Source organism: Erythrolamprus reginae, chromosome Z (genome assembly GCF_031021105.1).
Source record: "Erythrolamprus reginae isolate rEryReg1 chromosome Z, rEryReg1.hap1, whole genome shotgun sequence".
In the NCBI taxonomy this organism is placed as follows: domain Eukaryota; kingdom Metazoa; phylum Chordata; class Lepidosauria; order Squamata; family Dipsadidae; genus Erythrolamprus; species Erythrolamprus reginae.
Genome location: NC_091963.1, coordinates 30,804,965 through 30,824,230, shown reverse-complemented (window position 1 = coordinate 30,824,230; position 19,266 = coordinate 30,804,965). Strand labels below are relative to the sequence as shown.

The 19,266-nt window shown below is 37.7% G+C and overlaps 1 protein-coding gene across 5 annotated transcripts in view; it reads right to left on the bottom strand.

Moving 5' to 3' along the window:
* PLXDC2 (plexin domain containing 2) overlaps window positions 1-19,266 on the bottom strand; it is a 365,033-nt gene that overhangs the window by 132,861 nt on the left and 212,906 nt on the right. For all 5 annotated transcript variants that reach the window (XM_070726234.1, XM_070726236.1, XM_070726237.1 and 2 more), the window contains one exon: window positions 7,042-7,111. In XM_070726234.1, coding sequence (XP_070582335.1) covers window positions 7,042-7,111 — 70 coding nt within the window. The remainder of the gene's footprint in view (window positions 1-7,041; window positions 7,112-19,266) is intronic.

Here is a 19,266-nt window from a genome sequence, read left to right as displayed (position 1 = left end):
TATTATTTTAAAAGAAGTATGATTTTAAAACCGTGTTTCATAAGATAATAGTTTTCAGTACTTTATAGATATAACCAGATCTAAGAAGAGCCCTCAAGGAACACTATCAACACAGCATGTTGGTTATAATTATGATAAGTTCTCAGTTGGAGCTTCAATTGAACAATTAGGTTTTATTGCATAATTCATGTTGGTCTTCATATGACATTTTATAGTTTGCAGAGGACAAATTTGCTAAATTTTAGCCATTTCTAATTTTTTTCTCCCTTTCTCTCCCTCTCATCTATCTATTTATCTGTCTGCCTGTCTGCTTGCCTGCCTACCTACCTATCAATCTAATGTTACTAAGGTTTCTCAACCCAGTCAATGAAAGAGTTTTAATTTCCAACACAATCCAATGGAGCACATTTTAATGCCGCATATGAGATTATATACTGTATACCGTAAAATAGTTCAGATGAGTGGCACTATATTGAAAAAAAGGAAGACACAATTTTGTTTAGATGAGATGATCTGCATCCTCTCTTCACCTTTTCCTGACATTTGTGAGAGTTATCTGGCAGATACTGGTATATGTCAAAGCATCTTTTAGCTATTGTCCAAGTGTTTATGGAGGCTATGGTGGGGACTGAGCGGCTCTAAAAAGCAACTTCAAGTCTATGCTTTGCATGGTTTTTTATCAAAGGGGAACATTAGCTTTAAAAATTTCATGTTAACTCACACTGAGTTTCCTGGCTGTAGGCCTTCAATAGTCTAGGACCAAGAAAAAAAAGATGGTTCCCTCTTAGAAACATAGAAGATCTTGCCTAGCCTTACTGGAATACACTTTTCGTTCCTGTCTTTTGAATAAAATCCATAGAGGGAAGCACCCTTTTTTTCACACTATCACTATCACATCACACTGATAGGCTTTTGGAACATGTTATCATCCCAGAATACATTGGAATACAAAAGATAAGGATGCAAAAAAAATTCATTGGAGATGCCTTTTCCTGAAAAGTATTTTCACATCTGTCTTAGCAGATTCCATCAATATAGAAATAGATGCTCGTGGAATACAGTGTTACCATTTCAAAACAATACAAAAACTATAATTTATTTGAAGAAGTTATGTACCAAAAAAATTCATGTCAGTTAGAGTATATTTTATGCAGACCAGGAAAATTTTAGGAAAAATAAATTCAATTTGTGCATTTTATTGGTAATTATGTAGAAACAAAAATAAATGTAATAATTCTTCGCTTTTATTGTTACACAATGGACTATATTTGGACTAATGTGCACATACTCTATTCTTTTCTGCAGACCTAGGTGAACTCACAGATACTGTACCATCATATGTCAGCTTCTGTAAAGACCAATGTGTACAAACCAGGAACTTGCAAATATACAGTAACAATAAACCTGGGTTCACAGCTAAACTTAAGGAGTTACGTCATTCCAAAGAGGAAGCCTACAGAAAAGGTGATAGACTGCTGTACAATCAAGCCAGAAATATATTAACAAGGGAGATCAGAGCAGCAAGAAGAAACTACTCTGAAAAGCTAAAGAATCAATTATCAACAAATGAACCAGTAAACATGTGGAAAATTCTCAAAACCATCACCGGTTACAGCAAATAACCTTCCCAAGCTGAAGAAAATCAGCAACTGGCAGATGACCTAAATGTGTTCTATGCAGGTTTGAAAAGAAACTACAATCACCTATCTCCACAACCTCCATCCCAGACACACCAACAACAGCCAAATCTTCTACAACTGAACCCATCCCATTGGGTTTACAACCCCTGGTGCTCACAGAAAAGGAAGTGCAAGATCTATTTCACAGAAGCCTGGAAAAGCACCAGGCCCAGACAAGATAACTCCTTCTTGCTTAAAAAATTGTGCTAACCCAATTGGTCCCCATCTTTACTCAAATCTTCAACAAATCACTAGAGTTGTGCTATGTTTCTTCCTGCTTCAAATGCTCGACTATCATCCCAGTACCGAAGAAGCCCTCCATCAAGGAACTGAATGACTACAGACCAGTTGCTCTAACACCTGTAGTTATGAAACCTTTGAAAGGCTAATGATGTACCACTTGAAAACCATCACGGATCCACTGTTAGAGCCCCTGAAATTTGCATACTGAGAAATAGATTGACAGATGATGCTGTTAATTTAGCTCTGCACTACATCCTACAACATCTTGAATCTCCAATGACTTCAGTTCAGCATTCATCACCATTATACCGGACATTCTGTTAACCAACTAAATCAGCTAGCAGTACCTGAACACACTTGTAAGTGGATGATAAGCTTCCTAAGAGACAGAAAGCAGCAGGTGAAGCTAGGAAAAATCACATCAGATACCAATTAGTACAATTAGCATAGCCCCCCCCCCCAAGGCTGTGTACTCTCACCATACTTCCACCTCTTACAATACTAGACAACACAGTATCAACAGTAGAGACCTTCAAATTTCTAGGTTCTATCATATCTCAAGATCTAAAATAGTCACTAACATGAAAAACATATCATCAAAAAAGCAGAACAAAGAATGTTCTTTCTACGCCAAATAAGGAAGCCCAAACTGCCGAAGGAGCTGCTGATACAGTTCTATGGAGGAATCATTGAGTCTGTCACCTCTATAATTGTCTGGTTTGGTTCTGCAACTCAAGAAGACCGGCACAGACTTCAAAGGATAATCAGAACTACAGGAAAAACAATCACAGCCCACCTGCCTTCCATTGAAGACTTGTATATTGCACGAGTCAAAAAGAGGGGGCTGTGAAAGTATTTACTGACCCCTTGCATTCTGGACTGTTTCAACTGCTACCTTCAAAACATCGCTACAGAGCACTGCACACCAAGACAACTAGACACAAAGAACAGTTTTTGCCCGAACGCCATCACTCTACTAAACAAATAATATCCCTCAATTTACTAAGTCTGCACTACTATTACTACTAGCCTTTTCTCATCATTCCGATCACCCATTTCCTCCCACATTTCCTGTAACTTGTTGCTTGTATCCTAATATTTTTATTAATATTGTTTGTTTCTTCATTGCTTATTTGACTCCTATGACAATCATTAAGTATTGTACCACATGATTCTTGACAAATCTATATTTTGTTTTATGTACATTGAGAGCATATGCACCAAGACAAATTCCTTGTTCGTCCAATCACACCTGGCCAATAAATAATTCTATTCTATTGAAATTAACAAATATATAGCAGGTTATTTATTTTTTTTAAAGATCCGAACAAGTGTCTATGCAGGTATAATTACTGAGCTGACTATCTATGGGGATTCTCAGTGATCCAGGTCATGGTTGTCCCAAAGGTGCTTTTTTAAAGAGGCAACTGGATGTTCTGGTTTTTCTTTGTTTTGTTTCTCATCCAGGAAGCTTCTTCAGCTCTGGATGGTGGGGAATGGAAGGATTTATATTCCTTGAAGACAACTGGTTATTTGCATTCTTTTAGCAGGTCATTAAGGTAATTCAGAAGTTTATCTGTGTCATCAGGGACACCCAAGGAGTACAAATTAGTGTGGAGCCTTCTTAGAACAGTTGAAATGAATGTGCTGCACAGTAGTTTGGAGGTAGATGATCCCACTCCCTCTGTTGAGAGAGGGCTGTTCAATTTTGACATAGATAGCCACTTTAAGCTCTTTCAAACCAGCAATCTTTTCTGTCCAAAATATGGACTTTGTTGTCTTCAAAAAATTGACCTGTGTCTTTTAAGTGCAGATGGATTGCTGAATGTAGTCCTGAGGTGTTTGTTCTCCAATGTTGCACCATGTGTTAATAAACTGATTGTTGGCTCTACTACATATACCACGTTGTTCAATTTCTGCTGGACGTTTCATCCTTGGAGTGGACAAGCTTTTGTCTTAGTATATTTTTGGGTTTGAAGTGTGCATGTACAGTATGTTATGTTAGGTGAAGATTCTCCTGAGATTTTCTGATACAGTGGAACCCCGACATAAGAGCTGCTCTACTTAAGAGCAACTCGAGATAAGAGCTGGGAGGGGAGAGATATTTTTGTTCTACTTACAAGCCCAAATTCGAGATACAAGCGCCAAGGAGCTGTCTCCTGAAGCCAAACGCTAACTTCCGCGTTCGGCTTCAGGAGACAGCTGCGAAGCGGCGCGCGTGTTTTAAAAGGTTGCAGCCGGCCTGGGGGGCTCGGGGGGGTGCTTGCAGCTTTCTTTCTTGCTCTTTTTCTTTCTCTCTTTTACCTTCCCTTCCTCTATTTCTTCTTTTCTTTCTCCTTCCCACCTTCTTCCCTCCCTCCCTCCCTTCACTCATTCCTCTCTTACTCTCCCCTTTCATAAATTTCCTTGCTTCCTTCCTCTGTTCCTGTCCCTTCCCCCTTTCTTTCTTTCTTTCTTTCTTTCTTGTTTTCTTGCTTTCTTTCTTGCTCTTTTTCTTTCTCTCTTTTACCTTCCCTTCCTCTATTTCTTCTTTTCTTTCTCCTTCCCACCTTCTTCCCTCCCTCCCTTCACTCATTCCTCTCTTACTCTCCCCTTTCATAAGTTTCCTTGCTTCCTTCCTCTGTTCCTGTCCCTTCCCCCTTTCTTTCTTTCTTGCTTTCTTGCTCTTTTTCTTTCTCTCTTTTACCTTCCATTCCTCTATTTCTTCTTTTCTTTCTCCTTCCCACCTTCTTCCCTCCCTCCCTTCACTCATTCCTCTCTTACTCTCCCCTTTCATAAGTTTCCTTGCTTCCTTCCTCTGTTCCTGTCCCTTCCCTCTTTCCTTCCTTCCTTCCCACCCTCCGTCCATTCATTCACCCATTCCTCTCTTGATCGCTTAAAGCCGGTCCCTGGTGCAAAAAGGGTTGGGGACCTCTGTCCTACAGGATTGGGTGGCAGAGAAGTTGAACATATGTAAATTTAAAAGTTTAAGAAAGTTTACAAGTTAAGTGAAAGAAACTTCATTATTCATTTATATGTACATGTACATTTCTTCATTAAAAACATGTCTTTCTGCATAATTTAGACTAACTTTGTGAGTTTTTTGAGGGCTGGAACCAATTAAAATTATTTACATTAATTCCTATGGGGAAAAGTCGTTCGAGATAAGAGCTGCTCGACTTAAGAGCCCAGGTCCGGAACGAATTAAACTCGTATCTCGAGGTACCACTGTATAGGGAATGACAACATTGCTTCATTTATTTTTCTCCCGAATGTCTATTACAGAGAAGGTCCTGTAGGGTCTTTTTTGAGATATATGTTGCAGGAATATTGGAAAAGCTCAGGAGAATCTTCAGCCAACATTACATATGTGTGCTCTTCAAACTATCCAGCACAGATGTTAAAACTAAGAAACCTTGGTGCTTATTTCTCCCTGAAGTCAATATCTCAAATTTTATGTTAGATAGCCTTTCTTACTATTAGAAAACTTTTAGGCCTTTAGTAGTTTCCCAAATTCCAGAATTAGCATTCATAGGAATCCCATATGATATATCCACCTCCAGAACAATTAATTACATCAATAATGGCAGTACACACTAATTTTTGTCAGACATGGGAGTCAAATAACCTTGGCAAAATAAGAATTGAGGACAAGGATACACTAATTGCCCAAATGAGCCAGCAATTAGTGTTGGCTCTTTCCCACCCTCTCTCCTTTTTCATTAATTGAGGGTCAAAAAATTTTTTATAGCCAGTAAAAAAAACATAATGAACAGAGAAATACAGAGCTGATGAAAACAGAACTAAGCTGTACTAAGTTAATCTAGTTTCTTTTAATGTTCAAAATTGATCAATTTCAAGCTATAGAAATCTTATTAGTAGCAATCCCATTGAATGGTGAGAATTTGGCAAAGAATGAGATAAAATAGAGTTCAGCTACATTCATGATTGATGTCAGCTCTTCAAAGGAATCCAAACCAGGAAACCAAACCCAAGAACATTAGCACTAACTTCATTGTACAATTACAGTAACAGAATCTTGCAAATCCAAAAGTGTTTGCTTCCTCCCCTGCGTTTACATTTCAGACAACTAGGGAGGGTCAATTCTGAGATATTTTCTCCATTCCTGCTTTGGATTCAGATTTAATTCATGAGACCACTATGTGAGTTGCAGCTCTTTCCTCCTATCTGGCAAGATTATTCTTACATGGTCATCTGACTTAATCTGAGTCATCTATGAGGAAACGTGACTTTTTAAAGTATATTCTTTCCCAGGTTTGTGCTGCAACTGGACTGAGTTGCTCTGTAATTCTTGGAAAACATGTAACTGCTTCAAAGCATTGCAAAAATAGACAAGGAAAATGCCTCTGTGCAAGCCAAAGTATTGAATATTTTTGGAGCCCTACTAATTAAAAAAACCAACAACCTTCTCTTTACAAGGACATACCGTACTTTTGGAGAATAAGACACACCTTTTTCATCCCTAACAGAGGCTGAAAATTCAGGTGCGTCTTATACTCTGAATGTAGCTTTTTTCTAAGCTCCCCCCTCCCAGCTCTAACTAGGTGCTAACGATCTTCCCAGCTCTTACCTTGCAAGTTCCTTGATTGTTACTCTTTGTGAAGAATGTTTTCCAAGCCCTAAGTCTTTGCAGGTTTTTATTGCTCTAACTTGCTCCAAATGTTTCTTTCCAGTCCTAACCACGTGCTAATGATTTTTCCAGCTCTTACTGACTTGCAAGCTCTTTCATTGTTACTCTCTCTGAATAAGGTTTTTTTTAAAGCCCTTACCAGGGGATAAACAATGTGCTGAAACTGACCAGACTAAGGATGCTAGCTGGATGAATATCTAGTAAGCAGATTCTTTCCCCTATTTTCCTCCCCAAAAACTAAGGTGCGTCTTATACTCCGGAAAATACGGTATATGATTATTTAGGCAAAGAAAAAAAAACTTATTCAAAAGTATTAGATTGTGTGTGTGTGAGAGGAGGGGGCATGTTTGCATAAAAGATAAATTGAATTTGAATGAACTCTTACATTTCCTTAAAATATGAAAATATATACTTTTTTTGTGTATATATACTTTTTAAAGTGACATTTTTGTCACTTTATTCAAAGTGAACTCTAAGAAAGCCACTTACCCCCAGTTGCAACAGTAATTTCACGCAGGAAATGGCCATAAAATGGAAAATCAAAGGACAGATTCACTCTCTGCAAGGAATAACACCAGAAGATAAAATTAATAAAGGAAATTAGACCAAAGAATCAGTGAGTTCAAAACACGATCCAGCTTTCCAAAGCTGCTTCCATCTTAAAGCTTTTTTGCATTAGTCTTCCTCATTTGGGTTTTTTTTTTAGTATTAAAACTGACTAAAAAATTAGCAATATATAAAACAGCTTTTTAAAATCTCATAATTCTCAGGCAGAATGGACATGCTGTTTTGAGATGATTGAAGGTCTCACCTAAGCCACTGCAAGCCTGGTGGATTGAGAAGCTTCATAAAAAGAAAGATGTTTAAAAGTGTTAGTGAAAACTGAGTCTATCATCCAGGTACATTTGATACTATCCCTAACAAAGTAGATAGGCCAGGACTGAATTTGCAATTTTCTGTTGCATATATTTTCTTATAAAACTAATTGTTGCTTATATTTTTTAATAAAACTAATTTATTTTAGTCTATTTTATTTTATTTAGTCTTTCCTCTAGATGCAAGGATATCAAACTGGTCGTCCACAGTACAGATGCATCATGTGCAGGCCATTCGCACCTCAGCTCCACAAAGAGGGGGAAAATGTTTTATTTTTATTTGTTTTGTCAAGTACATATTGGTGGTATACAAAGATATAATATTTATATATATGATACTAGTAAAAGAGAAAAATTATGACAGTGGACGGAAGGCACTCTGGTGCACTTATGCACGCCCCTTACTTACCTCTTAGGAATTGGGAGAGGTCAACAATAGATAGTGTAAGGGTAAAGTTTTGGGGATTAGATGATGATATTGCAGAGTCTGGTAGTGAGTTCCATGCATCAACTACTCGGTTACTAAAGCCGTATTTCCTACAGTCGAGTTTAGAGCGGTTTACTTTAAGCTTGTATCTCTTGTGTGCTCGTGTGTTGTTGTGGTTGAAGCTGAAGTAGTCTTTGACAAGAAGGATGTTGTAGCAGATGATTTTATGGGCTATGCTTAGCTCGTGTTTAAGACAATGTAGTTCTAAGCTTTCTAAACCTAGGGTTGTAAGTCTAGTTGTGGTGGGTATTCTGTTGCGAGTGGAGGAGTGGAGGGCTCTTCTAGTAAAGCATCTCTGGACATTTCCTAGAGTGTTTATGTCTGAAATGCAGTGTGGGTTCCGGACAGATGTATTCAAGGATTGATCTGGCAAACATTTTGTATGCTCTGGTTAGTAGTGTGTGATTACCGGAGCAGAAGCTACGTAGGATTAGGTTAACAACTTTTGAAGGCTTTTTGGCGATGTTATCATAAAACATGACGTGACAGCAATGTGATGCCATAAGTTTGATACCCATGCTGTAGGAGTTCAGGGCAATTTATTTGAGAACCTTTTTTCATCATCAACAACCCTATGTCATAAACTTGATTAAGATAGGATTCTGTGTGAAGCCTCAAAGTGTGTTTCCATAGGTATAAATGGAATTGAAGCAGATCTAATCCAATGGTTTAGCTATGTGAATCCAGCCAATGCAGCCATGTTATATTTTTTGGATCCACATACAGTACCTCTACTTAAGAACTTAATTCGTTTCATGACCAGGTTCTTAAGTAGAAACGTTCTTAAGTAGAAGCAATTTGTCCCATAGGAATCAATGTAAAAGCAAATAATGCGTGCAAACCCATTAGGAAAGAAATAAAAACTTGGAATTTGAGTGGGAGGTGAAGGAAGGAAGGAAGGAAGGAAAGAAAGAAGGTGAGGTGAATCAAAAAAATCCAAAACTTTAAGACTTACAAAAAAAGAGTAACTCTGAGGCAGCGCCCAGAGAAAGGAAAATGCTCCGTTCACTCTGGGCTGCCAAAGAAGTAGTAGTAGTAGTAGTAGTAGTAGTAGTAGTAGTAGTAGTAGTAGTAATAATAATAATAATAATAATAATAATAATAATAATAATAATAATAATAATAATAGATTTGAATGCTGCCCATCTCCGCAGACTCCAAAGCTTCCTTAAGCGCCACCGAAAGGCTCCTCTGGCAGCCCAGAAAAGCCCAAAATGGCCAGGATTAAAGGGGAATTGGCAGGAAACTGGCCAGGCCTTTGTGCCACTCTTAAATTTCCTGGGAAACTTTTCTGGCCTTGGGTTCTTAAGTAGAAAATGGTTCTTAAGTGGAGGCAAAAAAATCTAGAACCCCAGGTTCTTATCTAGAAAAGTTCTTAAGTAGAGGCCTTCTTAAGTAGAGGTGCCACTGTACTTAGATAAATCATCAGCTCATTTCCTTGGAATTAGCTAACAACAATATATGAACACAGCCATTGTATTTATAGAACAAGTTTATGTTTTATGCTTCATATTGTGACTTAGTCAATGTATTGTTGTTAACTATGTAGGATATATGATATCAAATAAACTTCATTAGGAAGAGATATTTCTGTCCTCAGTGTCACTGACAGTTCTGCAGAATTGTGCAAAGAAGAAAGAGATCTGTTTTGCCATTTAAATTGGGAGATATAATAAGAAAAGCACATGTTCAAAATTCTACAACTTATCCCCATCAGTGCCCTGCTAAATTTCAAGCTTGAGTTAGCCATGTACTCCAACATGAGATTACAGGATCAGTTTAGTAATGTATACGGCACAATAAATTTTGGATTGGATTCTAGAAAGATGTTCTGCCATGCAGTCACTGATCTTAAGCAGTTTAAAACAAACACTTTAAATGTTTACCTAATCTTCATTTAAAGTTATGCCCATTCATTTTTGAAAAAAAGTCTAGAGAAAATATTTAACCTGGTATCAATTGCACCTTGTACTCTAATCTTTAATATTTTAAGATTAGATTTTCTTTCTTCACAGTAAACCAAAAATCTTTATTAATATCTGTTCACAGTCAAAAGCATTACCTCTACTTTATAAATATATTATCCCAAACAAAGGGGACGTGCAAGATTTTATATTAAAATATTTTCCAATGTGATGTTAATAACATTGGTATACACCAGTGCTTCAAGGCAAGTTAAATCATAAAATAGAATCTACAAAAAATAATGGAACTCTACAGATAAAGGCTGTAATAGAAATTCATTCAGTGAAAGGTGAGATACTTATGTCATCAATTAAAATGCATGATGAGTCAAACCCAATTTTAGAGATATATTTTGAAGCCAACAAGTTTCATTTATTCTCTTATAAGAATTTCCCCCCTTTTTAATTTTCTATTTCTGTTTCTTTATTGCTTAACTTTATATCTTTTTGAAAACTAACAAAGGCCAAGAATTATTAACTTATACACTAGGATAAACAGTCATAAGCAAATAATGTTACATTTCCTTGGGGAGACATTTAGGAAGACATTAAGGAAGTTTCAACTATTCTTAGTTGCATAAGAAGCTGGGCAGCAGTCATTCTAACTTTTATTAGGCAGAAATACAATACTGGGAACTGTGGTTGAATTCTTTAATTCTTTCTTTCCTGAAAGTGCCTGAACTGGTAGAGCAGATTTATCCTCATTTGAATCAATGTAAATTGGGCAATAGTTTAAATAAACCCATATTTTCTAGAAATAGTGATTTGCTTTTATAAATAGGGTTCGTTTATATTATATTAATACACAAACCATGGTTCACCATAGCTGACCTTAAAAATTACAATAAATTGAATAAAAAAAACCCTGTATTTTGATTTTAAAGATGCTGTTTATTGTCTGTTCTTCTCTCATATGACTGCTGCAAATATGTCCAACAAGGTGAAACTAATTTAGGAAGATTCCATTCAATCTGCAAAAATAACCTTGAATGATTATGAATTGGATTACCGTACATATAATCAAGAAAAGTAGGCAAGCATGCAAAAAATATGACATTAGTTAAACATGAAAAGAAAAAAACAAGCTAGTGCTCAAAGCTGTGATTTTTCTCTGTTTGATTAAACTGAGACCACATTTTCTAATTTCCAGGGTAAGGAAAATTATGTTTGCCCAGACATACACTTGTTGAATTCATGGTAGTTGATTCTGAGGACCAGTGTATTTAAGATTACCCTCTAATTTACATTAAGTAATCCTCTGTAAAGTATTCTCGATACTTACATATTTACTTTCCAGTCCCTATTCAAAATTTAAAAACTTACCTTAGTTTCAAGCTGATGATTTAGCCAAAAAGCCACTTCTTTATTTACTTTCCAATATTTTCCAAGTATATCCACAAATGTTTTCTTATTACTTAAGGAAACTAAAACCAAATATATCCTTTCTATTTTCCCCTCAATGTTTTCTTCCTTATCCTTTACACATTTACGGTACTCTTATTGCAAATTCCAGACTCTTCGTTTAGACCTCACAATCTTGATGCTTCTTTGATCTTTACACTGTCTCATATAATCTACCTCTCCTGCAAAACCTTTTAAGTTCTTTTCCCTCCTTTATTTCAGCTTTTGCCTTAAAGGTAACTCCTTTGTACTGTTGAACACAGAACACAATGTGTCCTCTTATTTGAAAATCCTTTTTCCTTAAAGATAGTTGATGCTTTCTTTTCTAAATATGTTGCACAAAACATATTTCACTCACTTTGATGGCATTGGTTCCATGCAAAAATTCACAGATTATGTGTATAAGGCACCTTTGTTATTACAATTTATAACTGATATAAATTTTAGGTCCTAATAGCCTTGGATCAAACACAATCTAGTGCTCCAGTTTTGAGCAATTATGTTTTCTACATACTTTGGGTGTTAAATTAAAATTGACGTTTTTAATGTATTTAACTTACTAATGAATACTTCCTACTTAAAAATAAATAAAATATGGACTTAAAATTCCTACCTAGTTCTCTCAGGCAATTTCCTTAAATCACTTTCTTGTGTGGTAGCTAAAATGAATAGGAAGTTCTTGGCCATTAAAAACTTTTTTCCATATCTTAAACCACAGCATAACCTCAGTTACAAGAGATCAAATATATTTATTGGTTTCATAGCTAATCATTGTTCATTGTTAAACTTCTTCCAAGTAGTTTTTTGAGCAAATTTTTGTCCTGTGCCTTCCCATGAAAACATGAATGAATCCCAACATCTCTATAACTTCAATTATACAAATGGACCATGGATGTTATAAATCAGGAATAAATATCTGTACTAATTTTCAATTTCGCCCCCATTCTTCTTGCCACTAGCTGACTTTGGTGCCAGAACCTTGGCTTATATTTAAAACCATTGTGTCTGTATGATACTGGTTTGTTTCAAAAATTGCTAACACAAATTAAGCTATAATTGTCATATTAGAATATAATGGGATTTTATGCAGTCCAAAAACTTTAAATCAAATCTGATGTCTTACAAAAGAGAACAGACTGAAATAATTTAAATTGAAATACTGGTGCGATATTTCCTTGTCCCAATTTCTTCCTGTGCTTTTCAGGCCTTAATGAACAGTGGACACTTTTACATAAAGTGACATAGTTCTTTCTTTGTTCTTTAGAATCACATATTTAAACAATCATTTTCTTAATTTGGTCTGCTTTTTTTTACATTTTGCAGCTAACAAAGTCTGTTCCATGAAAAGTGATTATCTACGCTGCTCTAAGAAAAGTAATCTCCACTTTGGTATGTTTGTATGTATGATTGGTTTTATAACAAGGGTTTTTAGCTGTTTTTAGTATTGGATTGTCACATGTTGTTTTTACCACTGTTGTTAGCCACCCCAAGTTCACGGAGAAGGGCGGCATACAAATCCAATAAATAAATAAATAAATAAAATAAATAACTTGTTTTCAGCCTAAGGACAGCTTCAGCTATTGAGCAATGTGTCAAGTCTTGATTTTTAAAGCACATACGAACATATTTAACAACTTTATTCTTTTTTATTATTCTTTACTTTTATTATTTTATTCTCCATTTAATGGACCAACTTAGAGTCTTTTTCCTGATTGTCCATTAAGTCAGATATTGCTGATCCATTAATTTCTTATTTACTTTTATTTGTCCAGTATGTATTGGTAATATACATAGATATAACATAGTTAATATTCATAAGATGGGTACTGACAGTAGGCACACTGGTGCACTTATGCATGCCCCTTACTGACTTCTTAGGAATCGGGTGAGGTCAGTCCACTGCCCCTAAGATGCTACAAATTCATTCTCACTGCCCCCATCCCCATGCTTCTCAGGTGGGTACAGCCTGGTGGTCAGATAACCGGGTAGGCATGACCAACTTGTAAAATATGATGAAACTCACTTAACAACACTCTTGCATAACAACCAAAGTGTTAGGCTCAATTGTGATCATAAATCTATCTATCTATCTATCTATCTATCTATCTATCTATCTATCTATCTATCTATCTATCTTTACTTCTTTCTTTCCTTCATTAATTCATTCCCTTTCTTGTCTGTCTTTCTTTCTACCTACTATTGCAAAATACAGGAACTCTTCTTGCTGTGATAAGTTGTTAATTGCTCATCCTTGTGAGAAGTGTTTCGGTATTTTGCAATCTTTTTTCCCTAAAAAGACCGGCCGACATACATAACAAGATGTTAAACTCCAGTAAGACACCCATCTCACAGTGGGACAGTTTGAAGTGACAGGTTGCGTGGAGGAAGCAGGGTCCTTTAGGAAGGAAGAAAGACAGACAGAAAGAAAGTTTGTAGGAAGGAAGAAAGGAAGACAGACAGACAGAAAGATGATAGAAAGGAAGATAGGCAAAAAAAGAAAGGAAGGAGGGAAGAAGGAAAGAAAAAGGAAAGAAACAAAAAGAAAGGAAGACAGACAGAAAGAAAGATGGTTAGAACGAAGGAAGGGAGGGAGGAAAAAGAAGGGAGGGAAGAAGGAAAGAAAAAAGAAAGAAAGAAAGAGAAATGTTAGGCAGGAAGGAAAGCAGACAGAAAAAAGAAAGGAGGGGAGGTAAGAAGGAAGAAAGATGAAAAAGAAAGGCAAAAAGGTGGTAAGTAGAAAGGAAGACAGTCAGAAAAAGTAAGGAGGGAGGGAAGAGAAGGGAGGGAAGAAGAAAAGAAAAAGGAAAAAGACAGACAGAAAGATGGAGGAAAGAATGAAGACAGAAAAAGAAATATACATTCTGCTGTTCCTCCTGATATAGCGAAAAAAACTAACTGATTATCAGCAATCTGCAGATTACTACAATAATGTTTGTCAATTACAGCCAATTTGGCAATAGCCATGAAGACTAATGAAAATAAATGGTTTAGAAATTGATCACAATTACTGAACTTTAGTTTTATTTACCTCCATTGTGCGATTTACAGTAATGAAAGTTTGTAAACCCACGAGAACCAATTTTAATTCTGCAACCCTGTGATCAAAGCATTAACAAATATAGCTGCTTAAACAAATGGTATCCCCAAACAATTCACTACATAGTATCTTTGGTGTTGTGTCCAGGACAAGTGGACCGAGGAACACAACAGAGCTATAAATCTTAGGTAGGACACCCGTCTCATGGTGGCACGCAGTTTGGAGGTGACTAGTCAGGTGGGGTGGGGTAAGGGCTGGGTAGGCCGCGAGTCATACCTAACACTTGTACCTAACATTATCAGTCATACCTAACACTAGGACAGCATTCATTTTCCCCCTTCCCCATATCTATCTTCTTAATTTTTGCCTTAAGGAGGATGGATGGGACAGTGGACAGCTTTACTTATTTTCTCACTGCCTCCCTCGTCCCATATCAAGTTCGGTGGGAGATCTGTCTCCTTCGGCCCGAGAGGGGAAGACTCCACCACCTCTAGAGCTCAGAATCCCAGCTCTAGGGCTTTCGCAAGTTTCTTTTGGGAGGTTGGGCACAGCTTTGCCCTCAGGAGAGACAGGGAGGTTAGTGCTAAGCATTTGGTGCCATGCCCTATGGCCAGCTTGACCATACCTATAGCACTTCACACCTCTCATAGCTTTGGAGCGATTGGGCACAGCCTGACAGGGAAAAACATGGTGTCCTGCTAGTTTGCGAGCCATATGGCTGCTTTTTCTTATAAAGGACTACAGCATCCAGAGAGATAGTGGTGATTGTCCCCCTTTGTAGCCTCCAAACCAGCTGTAGCCTTCAGAGGAGGAAGATCAAGGATTCCGGTGCCTCTCACAACTGGTTCCTCCGCTTGTTCTTTTGTCTCCATTACACCTGAGTCTTCCCACCGCCCGATTCCGGGAATGGTGTTTGGGGCTGAGAACCCCGAACAGCACCCCAACTAGTTGGTCGAGTCCAGATTGGTAACAGTGTTGTATTGTAGCAATACTCATCAATTGTAATTTGCCAATCTAGAAATTGACAATGATTTGATGCAGACAATGATCACTGCAGAAAACTGGTCCATGTAAATATGTTGTACTGACACTAAAAAACCAAAGTTAAGCTGTACTTTACTTTCTTTATTCTTCATCCTGCTACATTCATAAATGCAGAGAAACCCATTCCAGTTCTGATATTAAAAATAATATATGCCAATAGTCTTCAATTCCAAACCATTTTTAAACATCCATTTGAAGTTACAATGGCACTGAAAAAGTGACTTATGACTGCTTCTCACATTTATGACCATTTCTAATTTCCTGATTACATGCTCAAAATTCAGATGCTTGGCAATAAGCATGTATTTATGGTGGTTTCAGCACTAGGAGGTCATTTGGTAGCCATTTGTGAACTTCTGGAATGCAAAGTCAATGGGGGTAGCTGTATCACTTAATGAGTGTGATTCCCTTATTTAATAATTGCTTAACAACATGCCAAAAAGGTCATAAAGTTAGAGGTGACTCACTAACTATTGCCTTCCTTAGCAACAGAAATTCTGATCCCAATTGTGGTTGAAGTCAAAGACTACTGGTACTCTGCATCATTTCCTTTTTATGTGAATGTCAGCCACTGGATTAAACCAGCCACTGGATTAAACTGTCATACCGGACATTCTTTTAACAAAACTAAATCAGCTAGTAGTACATGAACACACTATAAGTGGATCACAAGCTTCCTAACAGAAAGGAAGCAGCAGGTGAAGATAGGCAAAATCACATCAGATACCTGTACAATTAGCACAGGTGCCCCCTCAAGGATGTGTACTCTCACCACTTCTCTTCTCTCTATACACTAATGACTGCATATCAAACGGTCCTTCTGTTAAACTACTGAAGTCTGTAGATGATACAGCAGTGATCGATCTCATTAGAAACAACGATGAAACCGCACACAGATGGAAGGTTGAACAGTTAGCCTCGTGGTGTGACCGGAACAATCTGGAAATGAACACAATCAAAACCGTAGAAATGGTGGTAGACTTTAGGAGAAACCCTCCCATCCTACCACCTCTCACAATACTATACAACACAGTATCAACAGTAGAGACCTTCAAATTTCTAGGTCCTATCATATCTCAAGACCTAAATTGGTCACCTAACATTAAACACATCATCAAAAAAGTGCAACAAAGAATGTTCTTTCTGCACCAACTCAGGAAGCTCGAACTGCCAAAGGAGCTGCTGATACAGTTTTACAGAGGAATCACTGAGTCTGTCATCTGCACCTCTATAACTGCCTGGTTTGGTTCTGCAACCCAACAAGACCGACACAGACTTCAGAGGATAATCAGAACTGCAGAAAAAACAATTGCTGCCAACCTGCCTTCCAATGAGAACCTGCATATTGTACGAAAAGCCTTCAAAAAGAAGGCTGTGAAAATATTTACTGACCCCTCGCATCCTGGACATAAACTGTTTCAACTCCTACTCTCAAAACATCGCTACAGAGCACTGCACACCAAGACAACTAAAGACAAGAACAGCTTTTCCCGAACGCCATCACTCTGCTAAACAAATAATTCTCTCAACATTAACAAACTATTTACTAAGTCTGTACTACTATTACTGCTAGTTTTTTCTCATCATTCCTATCACCCATTTCCTGCCACTTATAATTGTATGACTGTAACTTGCTGCTTGTATCCTTAAGATTATATTAATATTGATTGTGTCTTCATTGCTTATTTGATCCCTATGACAATCATTAAATGTTGTACCTCATGATTCTTGACAAATCTATATTTTCTTTTATGTACACTGAGAGCATGCACCAAAGACAAATTCCTTGTATGTCCAATCACACTTGGCCAATAAAGAATTCTATTCTATTCTATTCTATTCTACATAGTCACTAGCTGCCATTTGACAGCTTACACAGTAGGAAAAGCAGACTTTCTTCAGCTAAACAATATTGTGCTCAATTGGATAAATATATAGAACACCTACTATTATGAATCAACTTATTTTATAATGTAATCTATAACTTGTGTGTGTGTGTATACGTGCGTGTATGTATGTGTGTTTATTATGTGCTCCTTTTTATAATTTTATTACTGTTATACATAATACATACATACGTGCATACATACTATTTTGTAGGTAACCATTTAATAATTTAAATCTTTTTTTCTGGCTGTGTGGGTTTGTTTGTGTGTCGGTTCTTTTCCTTAGGAGCTATTTGCATTTTCTCCACTAATTTTAACATGATACAGTGATCCCTCGATTAGCACGGTCTCGATTAGCGCGAAACGCTGCAACGCGGTTTTTCAAAAAATATTAATTAAAAAATAAGTCCGCCCTAGTTCTCTCTCTCTTTCTCTCCCTGTTGCCGGCGTGGTATATGAGAGAGAAAGAGAGAGGCAGAGGTCGGGCGCATTACCGGGAGGTGGAGGGGGCGTGGGGACGCTGGGTGCCGGGGACACCGAGGAGGGGGTGGACGTGGCCTCTCAGCTGCAGAGCCGAACAAGGGCGGAGGCAAGGGCGGAGGCAAGGGCGGAGTCCGGCGCTGGGGCCATGCGGGGCTGCTCATCCAGGGGGGCGTGGACTGGCAAGTCGCCCTCCTTTCTCTCTCTTTCTCTCTCTTATACCACACCGGTAACAGGGAGAGAAAGAGAGAGAGCGGAGGGCACCTTGCCGGTCCACGCCCCCCTAGATGAGCGGCTCCGCATGTCCCCAGCGCCGCCCAGGCAAAGGGGAAACCCCAAGATCGCTTGCCGTATTGCAGCGAAGGAGGCGAAGCAAGGCTCCAAGCTGCAATACGGCAAGCGGCAAGCGATCTTGGAGTTTCCCCTTTGCCTGGGCGGCGGGAAGACCAAGGGAAGGTTCCTTCAGCCGCCCAACACCTGATCCGCTCCGCAGCGCGGCAGCAGCGAGGAGCCGAAGATGGGGTTTCCCCTTTGCCTTTACCCCATCTTCGGCTCCTCGCTGGAACGTAACCCCCGCGCTAATCGAGAGATCACTGTATAACATTATACTTTACTGCATAATGACAGGATGTATCTCTTTAACAAGGATGAAGAATATAGGCAAGTTCTGACAAAGTAACTGTTAGAAATTTTAACACTCTGACAGTTTTTTTATTTGCCTCCTTGCTACTTCCTGAAAATTTATTATCTTTGAGAAACTGGAATAAAGCATAAAACAGTGAAATGATGTCAAGTCCAAACAAAAGCCACATTTCCCCCTTGTTCTTTGAGAGAAAAAGGTTATAATCTAGATTTAACTGTAATTGTTATTCTGGATTTTATTTATTTATTCATTCATTGATTGATTCAATTTTTATGCCACCCTTCTCCTTAGATTCAGGGCGGCTTACAACATGTTAGCAATAGCACTTTTTTAACAGAGCAAGGCTGTTGCCCCCACAATCCGGGTCCTCATTTTACCCACCTCGGAAGGATGGAAGGCTGAGTCAACCTTGAGCCAGTGATGAGATTTGAACCGCTGATCTTCAGATCTACAAGTCAGCTTCAGTGACCCTCAGTACAGCACTCTACGTGCTGCACCACCCTGGCTCTTTTAAAACTTTTTTTAAAAGTTTGAATGAATTTGATAAATGAGATCCTTGCATATGAAACAAATTGCCAAGGTTAAACATATTAAATATCTACTTAATTGCAGAGCCATTTCTGAAAAACTGATACATTAATTCGGGTCTGGTAAAGGGTAAAGATATTATAAAACTATTACTCTATAATGGTTAGCTAAAGGATCCTTTAAAACTAAGATATATAGAACTAAATATTTTGGTCAAAAAAGGCAACCATTTATTACAGCGGATTTCTAATATGCCTTTTAGTGGCTGGTTGACTGAAAATATCAAGAAAAAGCAGAGAAATTCATATTTGTGCTTTCTAATTTTTAAAATGGTAAAGTGATATTGGATGTTCTCCTGTATTGAAATAT